A 20,085-nucleotide genomic window follows, 5' to 3' on the forward strand; every position below is an offset into this window, starting at 1 on the left:
CAGGCTTTCTTTAGTTGCGTCGAGTGGGGCTACTCTTCGTTTTGGTGCGTGGGCTTCTCATTGCGGTGGCTTCTCTTGTTGTGGAGCGCAGGCTCTAGGTACGTGGCCTCCAGTAATTGTGGCATGCAGGCTCAGTAGTTGTGGCACACGGGCTTAGTTGCTCCACGGCATGTGGGATCATCCCAGACCAGGGCTCAAACCCATGTCCCGTGCATTGGCAAGTGGATTCTTAACCACTGCGCCGCCAGGGAAGCCCAGGAATGTTTTCTTAAAAGGCAGTATTTTTACTGAGGAAATGAAGAAAATGTGGATGAGAAGTTATCTAGCATTAAAGACTAGAGGATTTGATTGCATTAATTAGCTTCTTTTAATAACATAAATGAGGAACTTTGTCCCTAATTAAAAATGCCCGAGGCCGCATTCCATCAGAAGCAGGGTCAGGGCACAAATCCAGATTTGTCTGATGTAAGAGCCAGTGCTCATCCTCACATTAAAGTTCAAAGAAATCAGGAAAGTTTTAAATGTTTTTATGAATCTTGAATGCATATGATTAGTATAAACTAGCATACTTTGGAATAAGAAATGTGTGATAGTCAGGAAATGTTTGTGGCAGTGAACATGGGAGCCATGTTTCATTTCATGGGGAAATGAAATCGGATGTCTGTTTAGGTGTTTTGCCTATTTTTTAATCTGGTTGTTCGTTGTTTTGTTATTGAGTTACATGAGTTCCTTACATATTTTGAATATTAACCCCTTATCAGATATGTGGTTTGCTAGTATTTTCTCCCATTCTATAGGTTGTCTTTTCATTTTGTTGATGGTTTCCTTTGCTGTACAGAAGCTTTTTAGTTTGATGTAGTCTTACTTGTTTAATTTTGCTTTGGTTGCCTGAGCTTTTGATGTCTAATCCAAAAAGTTAATAATACTGTATTGAATACTGGAAGTTTGCTAAGAGGGATTTCAGGTGTTCCCATCACACTTAACAAAAAAAAGGTAACTGTGAGGAAGTATGTAGCTTGACTTAAGTAATCATTTCACTGTTTGTGTGTATATCAAATTATCATGTGTTATACCTTAAATATACATAATTTTTATTTAAAAAAATAAAATAATTTAAAAAAAGAAAGAATGGTTGGGGCCAAATGAATTTTTTTCTTTTTGAACGAAGGTAGAAGATTCCTTGTCTAAGAAAGTTTTCTTTTTTTTTTCCTTTTTCTCTGTTTTTCCAAAGTTAACTTGCATGTCCCATACCTAGGAGGTCTTTTTTTTTTCCAACTTCTTTTCCCATTGCCTCTGTCAATTACTAGCACTAGTTTGTGTTATATTTGAATACATTGTCCTAAACAGTTGTTGAAAGTCTCATCCTGTATTTTGACTCCATTGTTCTGAGCTTACAGATTTTCTCCTGCTCCAAATATTTCTATTTCTGTTTCCTCCCTCAGCTATTTTAAGGGAAATCACTGCTTCAAAGAAAGAGAAAGAAGAGGGCTATTTATTTCCCTGCCTGTGTGTTTGACTCCTAGTTTGTCATCTCATTTCTTATACGGAAAATATCTGCAAAAATTCATGTTCATTACCCAGGAGTTTCCTGTATGCTCTTGGGAGGAAACCTCAAAACCCTCTCCTTCTCTCCTCTTCTGAGGCAGCCTTGGGTACTTTGCTATCCATCCAGACATCTTTAGAGAGACTGGGAAAAGTCTAGTTTGCTCCAAGACAGCCTCAGAAATTTACAGTGACCAGGCCCTTACATCAGAACATCAGAGTGACCTGGTTTTGTCGCACAGTCCATAATGTTAAGATCTAATATAAATCTCCCAAATCTGTGTGCTGTCATAATATTTATGTAATAAGTGATACCACATTTTTTGCATATTTTTGGGTGTTAGATGTGTATTTTCTGAAACAAGATGAAAACAAATATCCCAAGGTAGTATTCCTTAAAAAAGGAAAGGGAGGAAGTAGGCGAGGGAAGAGCCATATGATGGGCAAAGTGCTTGGGTCTGCTGACTGTTGGACCCTCCAGTGGTATAAACAGTAGAGAACTCTGATTTTCATTTTAGTCAAATTTTACTCCTTTTTGTAACCTGATAAAACACATCTACAAACTAAGCTATAACTTCATTAGTCTGTCAGTTGTAACAGAGTTTGAAACAAAACATGTGCAAAAGCAAATCCTTTATTGAATTGCTTGCATTTATAAAAGGTACATTTAAATTTTTTCATTGAATGATTCTGATTTAGGAAGATTTTAGAAAACCGGCATTTTAAAACATGGGAGAAATCACTTCTTTCTACCATAATAAACCCCTAGAAGAGAATCTAGTTTTAGAAAAGCAAAAGGAGGCTTAAAAAAGATAAGATCCAATGGAGGCTGTGTTGTGTTGTTTTCTTTTACTGAGAAAAGAACTTTGTTGAGGATGCATTTTGCAAGAAAGGGCAAGGAATCAATTCAGTAGTCATAGAACCCCTGACTGGGAGTTAGTTTAAATATATGCTTGAGGCTTGCATTAACCAGTGATACTCTATTAAACAGCATATTTGGGTAAACTTGTGGGAAGCCCAAGATGGATTAGTGTTATGTTGACTTACATTCTTTAGAATAGGTCATATTAAGGTGCAATTCCAGGATGTTTCTTACCATGAGGAAAAAAATTAGGTTTAAAATGACCTATGGAAGAAAATGGTTTTTAAGTAACCTTTCTTAAACAGTTACATATATGCATATAAATGGAGCCTTCCTATATAGTGTTAAAATTCAGTTTTATATAAATGTAATTCTGAGAAGTTACACATTGAAGTACTCTACTGGGCTCCTCAATTTGATGTTACACTTAAAAATGAGAGACAAGAAATAGAAGTTTGAGATCTGAAACAATTATAATGAACGTTTTATTTTATGTAGGCTCTTTACATTGTCCTTTTTATTATTTTCCTCTTAGGCTGAAAACCTTCTCCTTGATGCTGATATGAATATTAAAATTGCTGACTTTGGTTTTAGTAATGAATTTACAGTCGGGAGCAAGTTGGACACATTTTGTGGAAGCCCGCCTTACGCTGCCCCTGAGCTTTTCCAAGGGAAGAAGTACGACGGGCCTGAAGTGGACGTGTGGAGTCTCGGCGTCATTCTCTACACATTAGTCAGTGGCTCCTTGCCTTTTGACGGCCAGAATTTAAAGGTATCAGCTAAATTTGATATTAATGTTCTATCCCCAAGCACAGTGATTTCATAAGCCAGTGATACGTGCTTTCTTTTGCTTTGTAAGGAACTGCGGGAGCGAGTCTTACGAGGGAAGTACCGTATTCCCTTCTATATGTCCACTGACTGTGAAAACCTCCTGAAGAAATTATTAGTGCTGAATCCAATCAAGAGAGGCAGCTTGGAAGTAAGTAATTTTTTCGACTCCATATTTAAAGTCTAACAATTAAAATATTCAAGGAACTACAGAGCATTATTTCAATAATTTTTCCCCACGTTTTTTAAGGAAAATTGCCAAACCATCTCATTTGCCTTTTATTTAGATCTAGAGAAAGTCACGTGATGCTTTCACTACTCAAAGGTTGTGCAGTAGGTTTGGCTAAAGACTCTTATTTCTTCTTTGGCCTGCAGTGAAGTCTTAAATGAAAACAACATCAAAATAGGGATAAAATTGACTTAGTTGAAGAAGAAGGAAAACCTAGTCTCTGTCACAAATTGCTTGGTCCAGTATAGAAACCTTGTATTTAGTAAGTACAGATATTTCAAGGATAAAAGAAGATAGTGAAATTTGAATCCAGTGAATACTTCATGGCTGTATCTGATAGTAAAAAATTTAATAGAACCTCTCAACATCAGTACAGAAAGTTTGCAAATATTTAAGTAGAACATATTGGAAACAGGTATTTCATTTCTTACCACACTGTTGTGTTGCCTACATACATTCAACATATGTGAGGTTATTTATAATAACAGACGCTGTTAAAAAAGTACTAAGTATGTTACAGCCAGTAACATCAGAGGTTCACATAACCAAAATGTCTAATCTTTTTTCCTTGTGACACTACAGTCAGAACAACTTATTAAGCATTTTTCCCATCTGTTTTTAAAAATATTTTAGCCTGTACTAAGATAATTTCAGAGATTCAGCATGTATTGTTCACTAGTATTCTTTGTCTTCATTTATTTGCCTTAATAGATAGGGTAGAAAATTCAGAGAATTAACCTCATTTAAACTGTACTTTTTTAGTGTAGCAATGGGGGCCTTCTGGCACGGACTCCATGCTGGTTAGGAGGCAGCCTTATAGTGAGCCATCCCTGTGTACAGAGCTCTCAGGTTAGTTTGGGCTTTGTAATTGTATTACCACAGTACTTTTCACTAAAAGATACAATATGATGTTTCGATGGAAGTTAAGGGATGGTGACTTCCATTGGGAAATTATTTTAAATGTTTTATATCAGTAGATCAATTATCAGATATTTTTTACTGAATTGTTTGTTTAAATGTGATTAGTTACTTCCTATGATTTTTGTGGGTTTTTTTCTTTGGGGGTCAAAGGATATGTTGTAATGTTTTAAAAGAGAAATCTGTGCAGTAAAAAAGCCCACTTTCATATTACCGCTCTTCTAAACTTACTTTCAACCATTATAATGGAAAATTGTGTGAAATAGTTATAATTGTTGACACTCATACAAGTTCTAAAATTTTATAGGAACATAAGCCTCCCTTGATCCTGCTTTATGACCCATTTTTATCATTGGAGCCAAGTTTACTTGAATGTCACTTAACAAAATGTCCAGAGTTGAGGCATCAGCTCAGCTAATGAGAGGAACAAAAAGACCATAAAGAACAAAAATTATTTGGGGGGAGTAGATTTTACAAATCTCTATGGACGATTGATAAGATGTGCTTCGAGTCTTAACTGTGATTAATTTACAGTGGCCAAATATTTAAGTCTTTCATCCTTTGCATTAAAATATGAAGGATTAAAGTATGAATTCTCTGACTTGAATGTAAAAGCAAGTTATTATTACGAAAACATTTGCTCATCAGAAGCTCAACTTGATGTATTTGAATATAGTCTGGAACTTCCTGTTCCACCTTGTCAAAATTAAGTCTTCCAGCCATGGAACCATGAGTCTACGTTGGAAATATTATCGTAATATTGCAGATATCACCATACAAAGGCTGGTCTGCTTCACAATTCCCAGAAATGGTTTTCCAGAGAAACCTGACACCATTGGAAAAAAAAAATAAAGATTTCTTTATACCAAATCTTAAGAAACTCCCCTTGAAATAACAATGATGTCGAAAATTATATTAGTCTTCACTTTTATTTTCATACCTACTTTATTATCAACTTTACAACCAAAAAATCCATAAAGTATAAAAAGCAGCTATTTTCAAAACACCAGTCTTCAGTGTGTAAACATAAATTTTTATTCAGTAATAATGTTTTCATGTCATGTTGCATTCTTTTTTTTAAACTTAAATGTTTTTAGTATGTCCTCTTTGCTTTATCATGAGAGTGACCGCCTTCTCTGTCAGTAGCTATGTTGTTCTCCTTGGATTATGTATCAAAGTTTATTTAACTATTCTCTGCTTGTTCCACATGTGAGTTGTTCTCATCGTTTTTGCTAAAAATAATATGATGTACTTTTTCCCTTTGGGATGTATGCTTGGATAAATTCTCCAGATAGTAATTACTCGGTCAAAGGGTATAAACAGTCTGCTAGGTCCTGTGTATCATTGCCAAAAGATTGTGTGTTAACTAAGGCATTTGAAGGTACATATTCTGCACAGCTTGTTTCAGTATTGGATAAAAATAGTTTCTAGTATTTGATGCCTTTATGGTAGTAATACAGTTTGTCATAATCGCTTTAATTTGTATTTCTTTCATTAGAGATAATGCTCAATATTTTTAATGAATAGGTTAAGTGTCCTTCATATGTAAGCTTTCTGTGTCCCTAAACTACTTGTCTAAAGGAGTCTGGTTAATCAGCTTCATAGACTTGTATCAGCTTTGTACCTTTTGAGATGAAATATTTCCCTGTTAATTCTCATATTTTAAGAAATGGAACTTGATGTTTTTTTTCGGTGTTACTTGAGTATCATGAGTTATTGATGAAACTCTAGTCTTCACTATGTAATTTGCTAATATTGAAGTTTGATTTAAAGAATCTTTATTTTAAATAATTTCACATTCTACTTGCTTGACCCATAGTTGCTTCTAGATCTAAACAGTTAATATATTTTTTTCAGGTTGTATATCTGAGTGCGGTCACCTCTTCCTAATTGTACTCATAATGGGGGGGACAGTATCACACATGGTTTTCAAAGGATTTGTGTTTTATGTTGTATGCTGGGTTTTTTCCTATTTATTTGAATATTGGTGTGTCTGGATTTTTTTTAGAAAGATACTGAAATTTTTTCCTGCTACCCCCTCTTTGTATATTCTTTCATTTTTCCAGTCCTTAAGTAAGATGGACTGTGTTACCTTTCAAAATAATACAAAATTTGAGCCTAAAGCAAAGTTCCTCATTATTGCCCTTTCTCCCTCATCTTTGGTCCTCCTCAAAAAGTATTTATTTTTACTTTTAACACCTTTTTCAGCCTGCTAAGATAATCTTTAAAATCTTGCTTGTGTCTGCCCAGTTCAAGTGACAGCAAAGCAAAAAACAATTAATAATAATAATAACCATTTTTCTAATGAAAATTTCTAAGTACAAATTCAGAAGCATATGGTATACTTTACAAAGGTTGAAACCATTTAAGAAAAATTATTTTCATCTGGCCAGCCTAAAGTCCATAATTTTTTAGTGTTGGACCTATGTGTAGGGTGTATATTTCCATTGGTCATTTGTTTAACTCTTTATAATTCATCTGAATCAATTATTTTGTTAGAACTTTTCAGCAAATAGTCATTTCTGTTCAGTGACAGTGATGGCTACGGTAAACTTGCTTCAAGTTTGGAATCTTGTTGGACCTCTTGTTCCTCATGTTGAGATATCTCAAATGAAACTTGAAATGGACTAGTTTGTTCAACTGGTCTAGTGCAGTATGTTGGCCAGTGGTTTACACTGTGCCTGAAACCATCAGGAATAGGGTTGCGTGAACTCCGCGGTCACCAGCACCACCATTTTCTGGGGACACTTACTTCTCCCTTGGCTTTGAATGTTAACCCTGCGATTTCCATGGAGGAATTTTGAGTGGGCGTGAGGTTCACACACTGAAGACAGGGGCTTCCGCATGCTTTTTCCTTTCCTCTATCCCTATTTTGTTGCTCTCTTTGCCTTACTCCTCTAAAAGGGCTTCAGATTTAGAACTAGTGGAGTTAATTCTGCTACTTTTTTCCCCTAAGCAGATCTTCTTTCTTCCTACTGTTACCTCCCATTCCTTTTACTGAAGGAAATTTTTCCTCAGATTATTTTTATTTTGCTTTGAAACACAACAGTTTTTAAGGAGACAAACTTTGCTATGTGGACTCGGCAACCCCCAGAGATCAGAACAGTTAAGACAGGAAAGCGAAACTGTTCTTTCTCTCATCACCGCCCAGCGGCCTTTTCTTTTCACTGTGATTTTCCACCTTCCCTGGGATCAGCCTGGCCTCAAATCTGATTTTGTGTGAAGACTAGCAGAGTCAGTGCTCCTTCTGTGTTCCTCAGATCGTTCCTTTCCCAGTGCTGTTTCTAAAATGTTGCTTATCTTCATTAATAAAAGGTAGCATTTCTCCATTGCCTATCAGATCAAGTTTAAATTCATCATCTGAGGATACTCACTTTATCTCCTGTTCTTTCATTGCATGTTACCTCTGTTCCAAGTCAAAGGAGAGGATGCCTCACCGTTCCCCCCTCACATCTGCCTTCACTTGTTCACCAGTCCAGATATTACCTATATTTGGAGAGTGAGTTCACCTCCTAACTTCTTGGGATTCCTTCCCTGAAAACTCCAGCCCACACTGCAAGTTACTCTTTTTCGTCTTTATTAATACTCACTGCTAATAGCACAATCCTGAACAGTTAATTCCATTGTGTATTCAAATATTTTCAGGTTTGGTGAGTAAATCTTATTTCCCCAGATAAAAGACAAATTACCTCAGGGTTTAGTCCACATATATATATATATATTTTTCCTTGATGTGAACAGATAATAATAGTTGTGAAATGAGCACCAAATACACACCATTTAATTGAGAAGCATCAGAAAATTTGGATTATCTTAATTTTGCTTTTAATATTTGTCTTCCACTATCAAATCTGTTATTGCTCTTGTATTTTTTACTTAGGGATACTCTGTTCCTCCCGGCACCTGAGTTAAAATCCTCAGACACTTCTTGGATTTCATCCTTTCCCTCATTCTCAAAACGAATTTTGTTAGGGAGGGTGGGAGGGAGGGAGATGCAAGAGGGAAGAGATATGGGAACATATGTGTATATATAACTGATTCATTTTGTTGTAAAGCAGAAACTAACACACCATTGTAAAGCAATTATACTCCAATAAAGCTGTTAAAAAAAAAAAAAACAACGAATTTTGTCATCAGGTGCTATAGATTGTGCCTCTTCAGGTTTTCTCTCTTCTGTTTCATCCTGTCCAGTTCAGTTCTCTGTTCTCTATCTCCTGGGCATTTTAGTGACTTCCTAAGCTGTCTTCTTGTTGTTAATCTCTTCTCTACATTTAATTTTACTCAAGGCTTCTGTCCAGGCTTATTTTAAACACTGCCCTGTTCAAAAGCAACAAACAAGCATTTGTGCTGAGAAAGATAGTACAAGGCACAGTCTTTATCCTCAAGGACTTTAAATATAGTGAAGGAGCTGTGATAAAAGGTAGAATGTGATAACAGTCACAATAGGAAATATACAGAGTTCCATGGGAACACAGAGGAAAGACAGATGAGTAACACAGACAAGAGGTTTTATTCCTTCAGTCTACAAATATGTATTGAGCATTTAAGTGCTGGGTATGTTTAGGTGCTTGATATACAATACTGAGCAAATCAGATGCAGGTCATTCTTTGTTTGGGTTTATGGTCTAATTAACAGGTAAACACAAAATATTTACATAATGACAGGTTGCATAATTGTACACAAAGATCAGAGTACCATGAAAGACAGTGATAGAATGAGCCCAGATTTTGTGTGGACATTATAAGGCAGATAAAAAGGAACTTAGGTGGAAAAAATAGGGGGAAACATTCCAGGCAAAGGTCCGTATCTTCTACTCCACTGAGAAAACAGAAACCAGTAGTCATGAACTCTTCATTTCCTGCCACCGTACTCTTAACGGTACTGTCTGAACCCCACCCACCTCCTTAGTTCCCTGTTGCAGTGGAGAGGTGTCTTCTCTTGTGCAAGACTTACCCATTCATTCCGGTGCTGGATTTAGCACGTGTGATGTGCCTTCTCAGTACCTTACTCCTTCAGTAAAGCTTTCTCTTCTGTACCATCCTAACCTCCTCTGCTAACTCCTTTCCCTCAGCCTTTATCCATACCTAAAGAGCTTCTAGTTTTTTTAAAAAGGCATCCTTCAACCTCACAGTCCCCATCCAGTATTCTTTCTTGCTCCTCCCTTTCTGGCCAGACTTTTTAAAAAGTATCTCCACCAGCAGTCACCAGTTTCTCATCTGTCCATTTGCCTCTGTGCGTTACCTTCTGATTCCCATCTCCACCACTCGGAAGCCACCCTCAGTAAACTCACCTGTCTTTGTCGTAAACACAACAGATTACGTTTTTAGTTATCACCTTATTTGACAGGACACAGCTGCCTCCTCTTTGAAAAACTCTCGCCTTGCCTAGCATGTCACTGTGCAGATTCTTCCTCCCCCCATTTGCTTTTGGGATTACTTTTCTTTGCAGCCGTTAACATGCTGGTAATGCTGGCATTCTTTAAGCCTCTAGTATTCGTTCTCCCTCGATTCACTCTTCTGGAGAATCCCACCACTCTGTCCTCATCTGTTGGCTGCTTTCTAAGTCTCCATCCCTAGCCCAGATTTCTCCTGGGCTTCAGAATAAACTAAGTGTTGGCAGGACATGTCTGTTTGGATATGCCGAAGCACCTCACACTCAGTTCGTCTAAACCTGAGCTCCGTCTTTCCCGGTCCATTCGACCTCTCTTCCCAAGTTCGGTGTCTCAGTAAATGGTATCACTCTACTCAGTTGTCTAAACCAGAAGCCTCATCATCACCTTCATTTTCCCTGAGCTCTTTCATCTCTCCCCTCACTTCCAATCACAGAGTTTTGTTGATTTTTACCAGCCAGATACTGAAAATGTCTTTCTTCCCATTGCCACTGCCCGCCCTTAGAGCGGGCTGGTATCTTCTCCCTCCTAGATTCCAGCGAAAGCCTCTTAGTGGATTTCTGAGTCTCCAGTGTTGAATGACTCTCCACACACTGGCCGGAGAGACTTTGCAAAATCACACTCTTCAAAGATATCCTTTATCCAATTGAAAGGAAGCTTTGTGATTTGGTCCCTATTAATTTTCCACCCTGCTCTTGCTCCGACACCCGCCTCGTGTAGCCATACTGACGTGCCGTCCCCCACATGCCCTGCTCGTTTGCCTGGATCACTCACAGGCTTTTGCCTCTCTTCCAATTCCTCCTGGCAGGATAACCTCTTACTTAACTCTTCCAGCATCTAACCTCCACTTACTTGGGATTCTACTATTTATAAATCTCATTCCATTGGTTATTATTTTCAGACTCTTAATATTGTGCTCTTACAGGGAGATCCGTTGAGTGCTTTGTGACCACCTAGAGGGGTGGGATAGGGAGGGTGGGATGGAGATGCAAGAGGGAGGGTATATGGGGATATTTGTGTACTATGTATAGCTGATTCACTTTGTTATACAGCAGAAACTAACACACCATTGTAAAGCAATTATACTCCAATAAAGATGTTAAAAAATATATATTGTGCTCTTAAATTTGAGAACATCACTAAGGACTTAACTTCAGCTCATTTGAAAAAGCAGAAGTATTTATGTCTAGCTTATGTTTGTTAGTTTTCTTGTTTGCCCATTCTCATTCATCGTAATAATAACAAACATTCAGAGAGCTGCCCCAAAAATGTAATGTGTTGATAAAAGGACAGTTAGATCCCGTTGTTTGTACTGATGTGTTTGTGTGGAGAGGTGGGGTTTGTTATAGATTTGGGTTTTTTTTTTTAATTTATTTTATTGAAGTATAGTTAAGTTATAATGTGTTATGTTATAGATTTGTTTTAAACATTTTTCAAGACTTCCATTTTTAAGCACTCTCTGAGCTGCCACCTCCATATATTTGTGCAGTCCAGCTGCAGAAGTGAGTAAAGTTGTCAAGGACTAGATGGGCTGGATTACAGGGACTGGTTCCAGGAACCTCCGTGGATGTTCAAGTCCCGTCTATAAAATGGTGTGTAGTATTTGCATATAACCTGTGCACATTCTCCCACATACTTTAAATCATCTGTAGATTATTATGACACCTAATACAGTGTAAGTGCTATGTAAATTGTTGCTGGTATGTCACAAATTCAAGTTTTGCTTTTGGGGCCTTTCCGGAATTTTTTTTTTCTGAATAGTTTCTATCTATCGTTGGTTGAATCTGAGGATGCTAAACCCACAGATACGGAGGGCTGACTGTACTGTGTAGCTGTCCTAAGTGGTTCATCGTATTCTTTGAGGATTTTTATGCATTCACCATGCAACCTAGGAAATTCTGCCAGCAACAGAATTTTCCTTCTGCAGATGCTGCTGCCTGATTACTGTCTAGGCTTCTGCCAGACATACTATTTGGGAGGAGGCAGATGAGGAACAGGAAGGACTTTGATATTTTGGAAAATCATGTGGCAGGAATTTACAGCTCTGCTTTGCAAAATTTATTTTCTCCTGATGTGCACCCTCCCTGACACTTTTACTTTATTTATTTATTTTTATTATTATTTTTTTTTTTGCGGTACACGGGCCTCTCACTGTTGTGGCCTCTCCCGTTGCGGAGCACAGGCTCCGGACGCGCAGGCTCAGCGGCCATGGCTCACGGGCCCAGCTGCTCCGCGGCATGTGGGATCCTCCCAGACCGGGGCATGAACCCGCGTCCCCTGCATCGGCAGGCGGACTCTCAACCACTGCGCCACCAGGGAAGCCTCACTTTTACTTTATTGATGAATGATCACTAAAGACTTGGTGATAGCATTGTTATTTTTTAAATTTGTAGTGAGTCTACTTTTATTTAAATTAGTTGGATAATGTACCTAAATTACCATTGCTCAAAGTGGTTATAAGAAGTAAGTATGGGGCTATCCATCAGACATTTAGATTGTTTCTGCATCTTGGCTATTTTGAATAACACTGCATTGAACATGGGTATGAAATATCTCCTCAGGATCCTGTTTCCCGTTCTTTTGGATAGGTACCCAGAAGTGGGGTTGCTGAATCATATAATAGTTCCATTTTTAGCTTATTGAGGAACCTCCTTACTGTTCACCACAGCAGCAACGCCATTTTACAGTCACATCAACAGCGCACAAGGGTTCCAGTTTCTTCGCATTCTCACCAACACTTGTTATTTTCGTTTTTTTCAACACTGGCCATCCTGACAGATACAAAGTGATATCTCATTGTGGTTTTGATTTTCCTGATGATTAGTGATGTTGAGCATCTTATATGCTTGTTGGCTATTTGTATATATCCTTTGGAGAAATATCTATTCAAGTTCTTTGCCCATTTTTTTAATTGGGCAGTTTTTTGTTGTTACTGAGTTGTAGGAGTTCTTTATAGATTCTGGATATTAACCCCTTATCTGATATATGGTTTGCCAGTAATTTCCTCATTCCATAGGCTGCGCCCTCTGGGTTGCCTTTTAACAGCCCCGGATTGACTGTTGTTTCACAGTCTCAGCTTAAATTGGACTCTGGTAATGCACACCAACGTCTGTTTTCACCCTGATTCTTACTAATTCCTAATTCCAGGCTTAAATCTTGATTGTTCTCTCTTCCCATATTCTCTGAGCTATATTGTCATTACTGACTCTGATTTCCATTTCCCATGATCTCTTCTTTCCTAATGTTTTAGTAAGTGATGATTTTTAAATTACAGGTATATATTTGGTAGAAGACCAGGAAAAAAAATCTCTTCATTAATCTCAAATGTAAAAATGAAGCAGAGGTTAAAATCAGTGGGCTTTTATATTAAAATTTTCAAATGTGAAAATATTCCTTTTAGAGGAGCATAGACAGCAGGCAGTATATTTTGAATCAGTTCATTTGGTGGTGTGTGGGGTGATGCTTAGAGTTGTCATAAGATATATAAGTATGTCCCAAAATCTTACACCTCCTGTTGACCTGCTAATCAAGCTAGAAACAGTAACTTTAGTTTGAAAACATCACGATTCTTGTTGACTGAACCAATAAGTTTCACATTTACTAAAAATGAGCTAATATAAGTGGTCGAATGTTCTGATTGGCCAAACATAATGTAGAGTTTATTTCCTAGCAAATAATGAAAGATCGATGGATGAATGTTGGTCATGAAGAAGAAGAACTAAAGCCATATGCTGAGCCTGAACCAGATTTCAATGACGCAAAAAGAATAGGTAAGTATTTAAGTACTGTGAGAGGGGTGGTCCCTAGGCTAAAAGTGAGAGTCCTTTAGTCTCCCAAAATCGTGTTTAAAATGTAAATGGGAAGCAATTTTTATTTGAAAAATACTTGCTTTATCATCTTTTCTTTCTCCAGATATACACTAAACGTTGCAAAATTCAAGTTCCTTATTTTGTTCTCATATATTATAATCTAAACCAGTTGTTGGCAACAGTGATATAAAAATTAAGATAACGTATATAAACCTCATTCTTTTCTTTCAGCAATTCCTAACGGGAGGAATGACTGATTTAAGAATCAGCACTGATCCGACTGATAAATATCAGCGAAACATAGCATGTATTTTAACCAAAAGCGTAGAGGCCCTGAGTTAGAGGGAGGAACACTTTGGCTCCCCCTTTGTTTCCCACTGTCTCAGCAGGGTCCATCCTCCCACACCCAGTCAGTGCTCTACTCCCAACCGGTTCCCTCTCTTCATTCCCAGAGCCATCAGCAACTCACAGTTGAGTCATCTCCTGTCTGGCTTGAAGGCAGAATGGCTGAGGAGGGGCGTTGTAGGGTGTTAGGAATCTGATCAGAAAGAACTGTGGGATTCAAGCCTTCCAAAGAGTAAAGCAGAAATTGTTAAGAGATGAGAGAAACCACTCCCTGAGTGGCTGAGGGTGTGTCGAGAGAGAGAGAAGGTGTTCTGTGTGTGTCACAGAGAGACAGGTGCTACGTGGAGCTGGATAAAGGAGCTCAGCTCAAGGATGTGCTGGGCAATGAGAAATGGAGTAGCCTGTGAATATATTAACCCACAATGTAGATCATTTCTGCATGAAAAATTGGGGATGTACAGTATCTGTAACTACACGGTGTCTGTATATTAGTAATCCAGAAGTTTTACAATTAAAGTTACACTTTAAATGTTCAGAATTTAGTTTTCATATCCGATGTGGGCAAACTTGCCCATTTTTGTTGGTTTCTTTACTAAAATAAACCCATTTTCAGAAAATTTGAATTTTGTTGTTTTCTATTTCTAGACATCATGGTCACCATGGGTTTTGCCCGAGATGAGATAAATGATGCCTTAATAAATCAGAAATATGATGAAGTCATGGCTACTTATATTCTTCTAGGTAGAAAACCACCTGAAGTAAGTGTTTCACCTTTTCAGATTAATGTGAATTACTTCTTGAGCTAAGTCACAGCTAAGTATAGATATAATGTTGGCAAATATATTTTAGGTTGTATCAAAAATAATACAAAGACCCTAACATTCTTATTTATCAGAAGTCAAAATCCAAGTTGCTGAGTTGTGAACTCACCTTATCTCCGAATACTGAGAGATTCTGTTTTGAAAGAGCAGGCATAGTGCCTTGCTTAGCTCTGAGAGGCCCTGTTCACAGTCACGTCTTTGAGAATGTCTCTGGCAGCCCAAGTGCAACAGCCCTGCCAGAGGTAACACGGTTATTTTGGGTGGGCAGAAAAAGACAGCAACTGAAACAAAAGGAGGTGACAGCATTGAAAACAAAATGTATAGGTGGGAACCCAGGAAAAGGTTTTTTGGTGATATATTTTGCCTTGTAGAGTGTCAAGTGTTTTGATACATTCAGTTGGAAATTCTCAAGGCCAGTTGAGGTCTATAATAGGGAGAGAGAGCAAGGAAGTCACTCTCTGCCAATTGTGATTGAACCTTTGATGATCCTTTGGGACAGCAAAATATAAAGGTATAAATTGAGAGTCAAAAACAGCCCAGAGCTTTGACAGTTGGTTGAAAATTAGACATCTGTGGGAGGCATTTTGTAGAGTAGGATGAAATTATTTATAATTAGATAGTAACTAGTAGTGAATCAGTACATTCAGCTGACATTTATTGAACCTACTCTGTACCGGAAACTATGCTAAGTACTGGAATAGAAAGGTTGGAAGGTCTCTGCTCTCAAGGAGCCGTCAGTCTAGAGGGGAGAGAATCGGTCCACAGTATGGTACAGTGTGGAACGTGCTCTGATTAGGGGGATGTACAGGATACTCAGGGACATAAGGGGACAGGCACCCACAACAGGCCAAGACATGTAAGAGGTTGAATTAACAGTATTTGATAACCTGTTGGAAATGAAGGATAAGAGACTCTCAGATTTCTAGCATAGGTGACTGGTTTTGTAAGATGTATTTGCCAAGATAGGAAAAGAGTGAACCTTAGTGGGAAGATGGGAGGTTTGTTCAGTTCCGGGTGGTTGAATTTGAGATTCCTGTTGGTTGGAGCTGTTCAGTAGACATTTGGATATAAAGATCTGGATCTGAAGGGAATGAGTTGAAGAGCATGAACAGATTTGGGATTCATCATCAGAGGGCCACACAGTAATGTGCCAGGAACTGTTTTAAGGACTTTACATGTATTACTTCATCTAATCCTCTCAGTGACCCTACTAGGTAGGTACTCCTATAGCGGAGGAGAGGGATCTTCAGTAGAGATGCTAATAGCTAGGGAGGTGGCATCAAAGAAGCCAAGGCAAGAGAATTTTAAGAAGTGGGAAATAGTCCAAATGGTTATCTCTAAAGTCTTTGAACTGCCTCTACCTAGATTTTAGATTTCACTCCTGAGATCTTTAATTTTCCTATTAATTTAAGTATAAAGGAAACACTAATTTTATAAGCATACAACCCAGCCCGTGCATGAATTAAAATGAAGTTTGAATTGCATTGAATATAAATGAATGAAGCTACTATAAGTAGTAAGAGCCTGAACTTTGGAACCAGGGTCACTGGGTTTGAATTCCCACCCCTCCCCCACCCCAGCACAGCCACTAACTAGCTGTGTGACTTAGGCAATTAATTTCTCTGTGCCTCAGTTTCCTGATCTATAAAATGAGGATGACAATAGTACCTATCTCTTAGGGTCACTGAGAGGGTTTAAAGGAATTAATACTTCTCAAGTCCTCAGAACAGCTCCTGGCACACTACTATGTGCTCTGTGTTAGCTGTTATCTATTAAAATTTTCATCATCAGTATTTCTCTGCTCTTTATCATTAGCAACTTTACATATGAATTTCGATTTCCCATTAGAATGCCAGTGATTCAGTCAGAAGTTTGCTGGCAACAAAATACTTCTTTGTTACAGAGAGAGGGAAAGTGTATCAATCCCCAGTACACCATGCTTAGCTCTAAGCAGATGCAATTTCTTGATCAGAGTCAATAAACCAAATTTTGTTCTGTAAATGTGGTGGAGAAAGCAAAACAAAACAAAAAATGTGTGTGTGTTTGTGTGTGTATGAAGTTGAAATTTTAGATTTCATCCTAAGTTTGAATCTCAACTATACCTGAATTCAAATCCCAAAGATGTCTCTTGAATCTCTTAACCTCAGTTTTTCCATCTAAAAAGTACAGGTTAATAGATCATAGGTTTGTTGTAATGATTAAACAAAGTAACATATATAAAAAGTTCAGCATGGCGGCTAGTATATAATAACCATTCAATAATTGGTAGCTATTATTTGGACCCAGAAGGACCCAAAGCCGTTTGTACAAGATAACAGAAGATGACATGTATTTGTGAAACGATGTTGTATCCAGTTCCCTCCCTTCCTGTTTGCCAACTTGCAGTTCTGTATCCAAACTTTTAAATTTTCTTAGTTCTGATTACTCCATGTACGACTTGGAATAACTTAGAAAAATCAAGCGTGCATATTGTTTCTATGAACTTTTTTTAATTTTAAAATGCTGGTGGTCTTTCTTCTTATAGTTTGAAGGTGGTGAATCATTATCCAGTGGAAACTTGTGTCAGAGGTCACGGCCCAACAGTGACTTAAACAACAGCACTCTGCAGTCCCCTGCTCACCTGAAGGTCCAGCGGAGCATCTCAGCAAATCAGAAGCAACGACGCTTTAGTGATCATGGTGGGGGAAAGTCAGATATGTGGAAAGACAGACTGAGTCTGCCCAGACTTGCATTTTTTGTTAAGCATTATACAGTTCACTTGTTTATGTTCTTGTATCATTCCCAGTTATCACAGCTTTATATTATTGAATGATAAATATAATCCTGTTTTCAGGGGCTGACCTAATTTTTGTAATCAAACAGTATAATCTTCGTTCAGAGTGTAAAGTATGCAAATAAAGATATTTTTAATGGAGTTTTTGTTCGTTAGAAGAAAATATGTCAGTTGCTCTTCAGCTAATTATGCTTTTTAAAAAATTACAGCTGGTCCATCCATTCCCCCTGCCGTATCATATACCAAAAGGCCTCAGGCTAACAGCGTGGAAAGTGAACAGAAAGAGGAGTGGGACAAAGACGTGGCTCGTAAACTTGGCAGCACAACAGTTGGTTCAAAAAGTGAGATGACTACAAGCCCTCTTGTAGGGCCAGAAAGGAAAAAGTCTTCAACTATTCCAAGTGTGAGTAAATAGTCTGGCAAATTGCAATATGCTGTAGTTATTTGTTGTCAGAATTTTTTTGTTTAAAGATTTTAAAAAATTTTATCTTTTCTTTTCAAGTTTAAAAATATTAAAGTGAATTATACACTTAAAGAACGTGCAAAGGGGGCCAAGCTTCTAATAAATGCAGTTTAAGAATAAAAACTGTGAATTCTTAAAATAACATTTAACCTTACCACAAAACAGTACATTAAACTTTCCTGCCTCAGTTTTCATGTTTGTAATATTTACTTGATAGTATATTGGTGCATTTAATTTTATGTTTACAAATAAACTGTTGAATGAAGGCAGACTACAACAATAATTACTTTATAGAGTTAGCTCCCATTATCCACTTAAAACAGCAAACTATAGAAATTATATAATGGGAGCTGGGAGATAGATTGAGACGTCCCCCTATAAGACAGCAGCAGAGAATAAAGAGAAAATATAAAAGAAAACTAAGACATACAAAGGATAGAAGTAGAATTAGTGACATTTAGGAAATAGGAGTATAGAAAGGAAAAGGGGCAAAATGAAAGGGAGAAAATATTTGAAGAAGAAATAATAATTTAAAAAGATGGAAAACTTCATATTAAAAGGTCTCAAAAGGGAAAACAGAAGCAAGAAGGAAAACCTACTCCTGGGCTCATTAAAGTGGGATATATGGATACCAAAAGCAAAGAGGAAAAACTTCAAAGGTCCCAGAATGAGACAGCAGGTGACCTTAAAAGGAGCAAGATGCAGACTGACATCTGATTTCTCAACAGTAAGATGGATGCAGGAAGATAAATGGATAAAAAATATATATATTTTTAAAGTATCAAAAGAAAAGCACATTGAACACAGAATTTTATACCCAACCAAACTGTCATTTAAACATAAAGGTACAATAAGCATATTCTTATGAGTAAAGTGCCTCAACTCTTGTGATACAGTGACCCATTTGAAAACACTGTACTGTTTGAGGAAGTACTCTTACAGTAAGAGAAAGGTATGTCAAGTTTTGCCGTAAAATATATGGGAATTGAAAGCAATCAACTAACTTATTAAAGTATGTATGTGGTAACATACACAAAAAAGAAAAAAAATAATGAAAATTCAGAACCAAAATTCTGAATAATATCCAGGAAGTGAGGATAGGGATAGAAATTAAAGGAAAAAGCATATGCCTTGGAAGGGAAGGTAGGGGTAAGGGTAAGAAATCGGTACAGTTGGCTCTCACTGTCCATCCGTGTTTGGTTGAACCTGAAGACACGGGACCTGTGGATACGGAGGGCCAACTATACTCAGCCACTTTATATAAGGGACTTGAGCCTCCATAGAGCTTGGAATCCGCAGGGGGTCCTGGAGCCAATCCCCAGCGGATACTGAGGGACAACTGTAGTGATAAGCAAAAATAAATTCAGGAACTTAAGGGCAAGAAATATAAGGACAAAACTAAAATGGATAACTTTTAAACCAACAGAAGAAAAGGAATTGATTTAGCTTATGGAAAGTAGGAAAGGAGAGAAAAAACATAAAGACACTTTAAATAGAAACATGAAATAAGGTACCAGGAAGCCCAGCATAACCTTAATTGTAAATGGGTTAAACTCCCCAATACCCATTGTCTTACACAGTTAATGGAAACCATATTTTTTTAAAAAAATATGTGATTTGATCATCACCTTCTGGTCTATGAAACAGATGTACATAACCACTTTAAGGATGAATGGATACAGCCACTTACATTCCAGCTGGTCTGTTTGGAAATGATTTAACTATAATAGATTTAATACATTTTTTATAAGTAGTTTTTTAGACAAGTCATCATTTCCTCTTATCTAAACATCAACTAGAGAACAGTTTCCAGAGTGTCATCACCCCATATAACAGAAAGAAAGAATTCCATCCCCTATTTCCTGCTACTCTGCTAGATTACCTGTCATTCAACTCAACTTGGTCATATTTTCCCATGAATATTCTCAGCTGTTTCCACCCCTGTCTTTATGCAGTGCTCTTGCTTAAAGTTCCCCCTGCACATTATGAAAATCCCATTTCTATAGATCATTTCCAGTCCTGCCTCCTGGATGGAGCCTCCTAGGACTGATGCTCCAAAGTGATCTTGTCGGCCTTTCTGATTGCTGGACCACGTTATTTAGCTC

General features: G+C 37.5%; 1 protein-coding gene across 1 annotated transcript in view; it reads left to right on the plus strand.

The window, feature by feature from the left end:
- Positions 1 to 20,085, plus strand: part of MARK1 (microtubule affinity regulating kinase 1) — a gene marked incomplete at its 5' end in the record, with an annotated part of 141,203 nt that overhangs the window by 103,992 nt on the left and 17,126 nt on the right. Inside the window, 6 exons of the mRNA XM_082658238.1 lie at positions 2,940 to 3,176; positions 3,264 to 3,383; positions 13,440 to 13,539; positions 14,569 to 14,681; positions 17,269 to 17,422; positions 17,727 to 17,920. Coding sequence (XP_082514364.1) covers positions 2,940 to 3,176; positions 3,264 to 3,383; positions 13,440 to 13,539; positions 14,569 to 14,681; positions 17,269 to 17,422; positions 17,727 to 17,920 — 918 coding nt within the window. The remainder of the gene's footprint in view (positions 1 to 2,939; positions 3,177 to 3,263; positions 3,384 to 13,439; positions 13,540 to 14,568; positions 14,682 to 17,268; positions 17,423 to 17,726; positions 17,921 to 20,085) is intronic.

Source organism: Grampus griseus (genome assembly GCF_964374135.1).
Source record: "Grampus griseus genome assembly, chromosome: 1".
Lineage (NCBI taxonomy): Eukaryota > Metazoa > Chordata > Mammalia > Artiodactyla > Delphinidae > Grampus > Grampus griseus.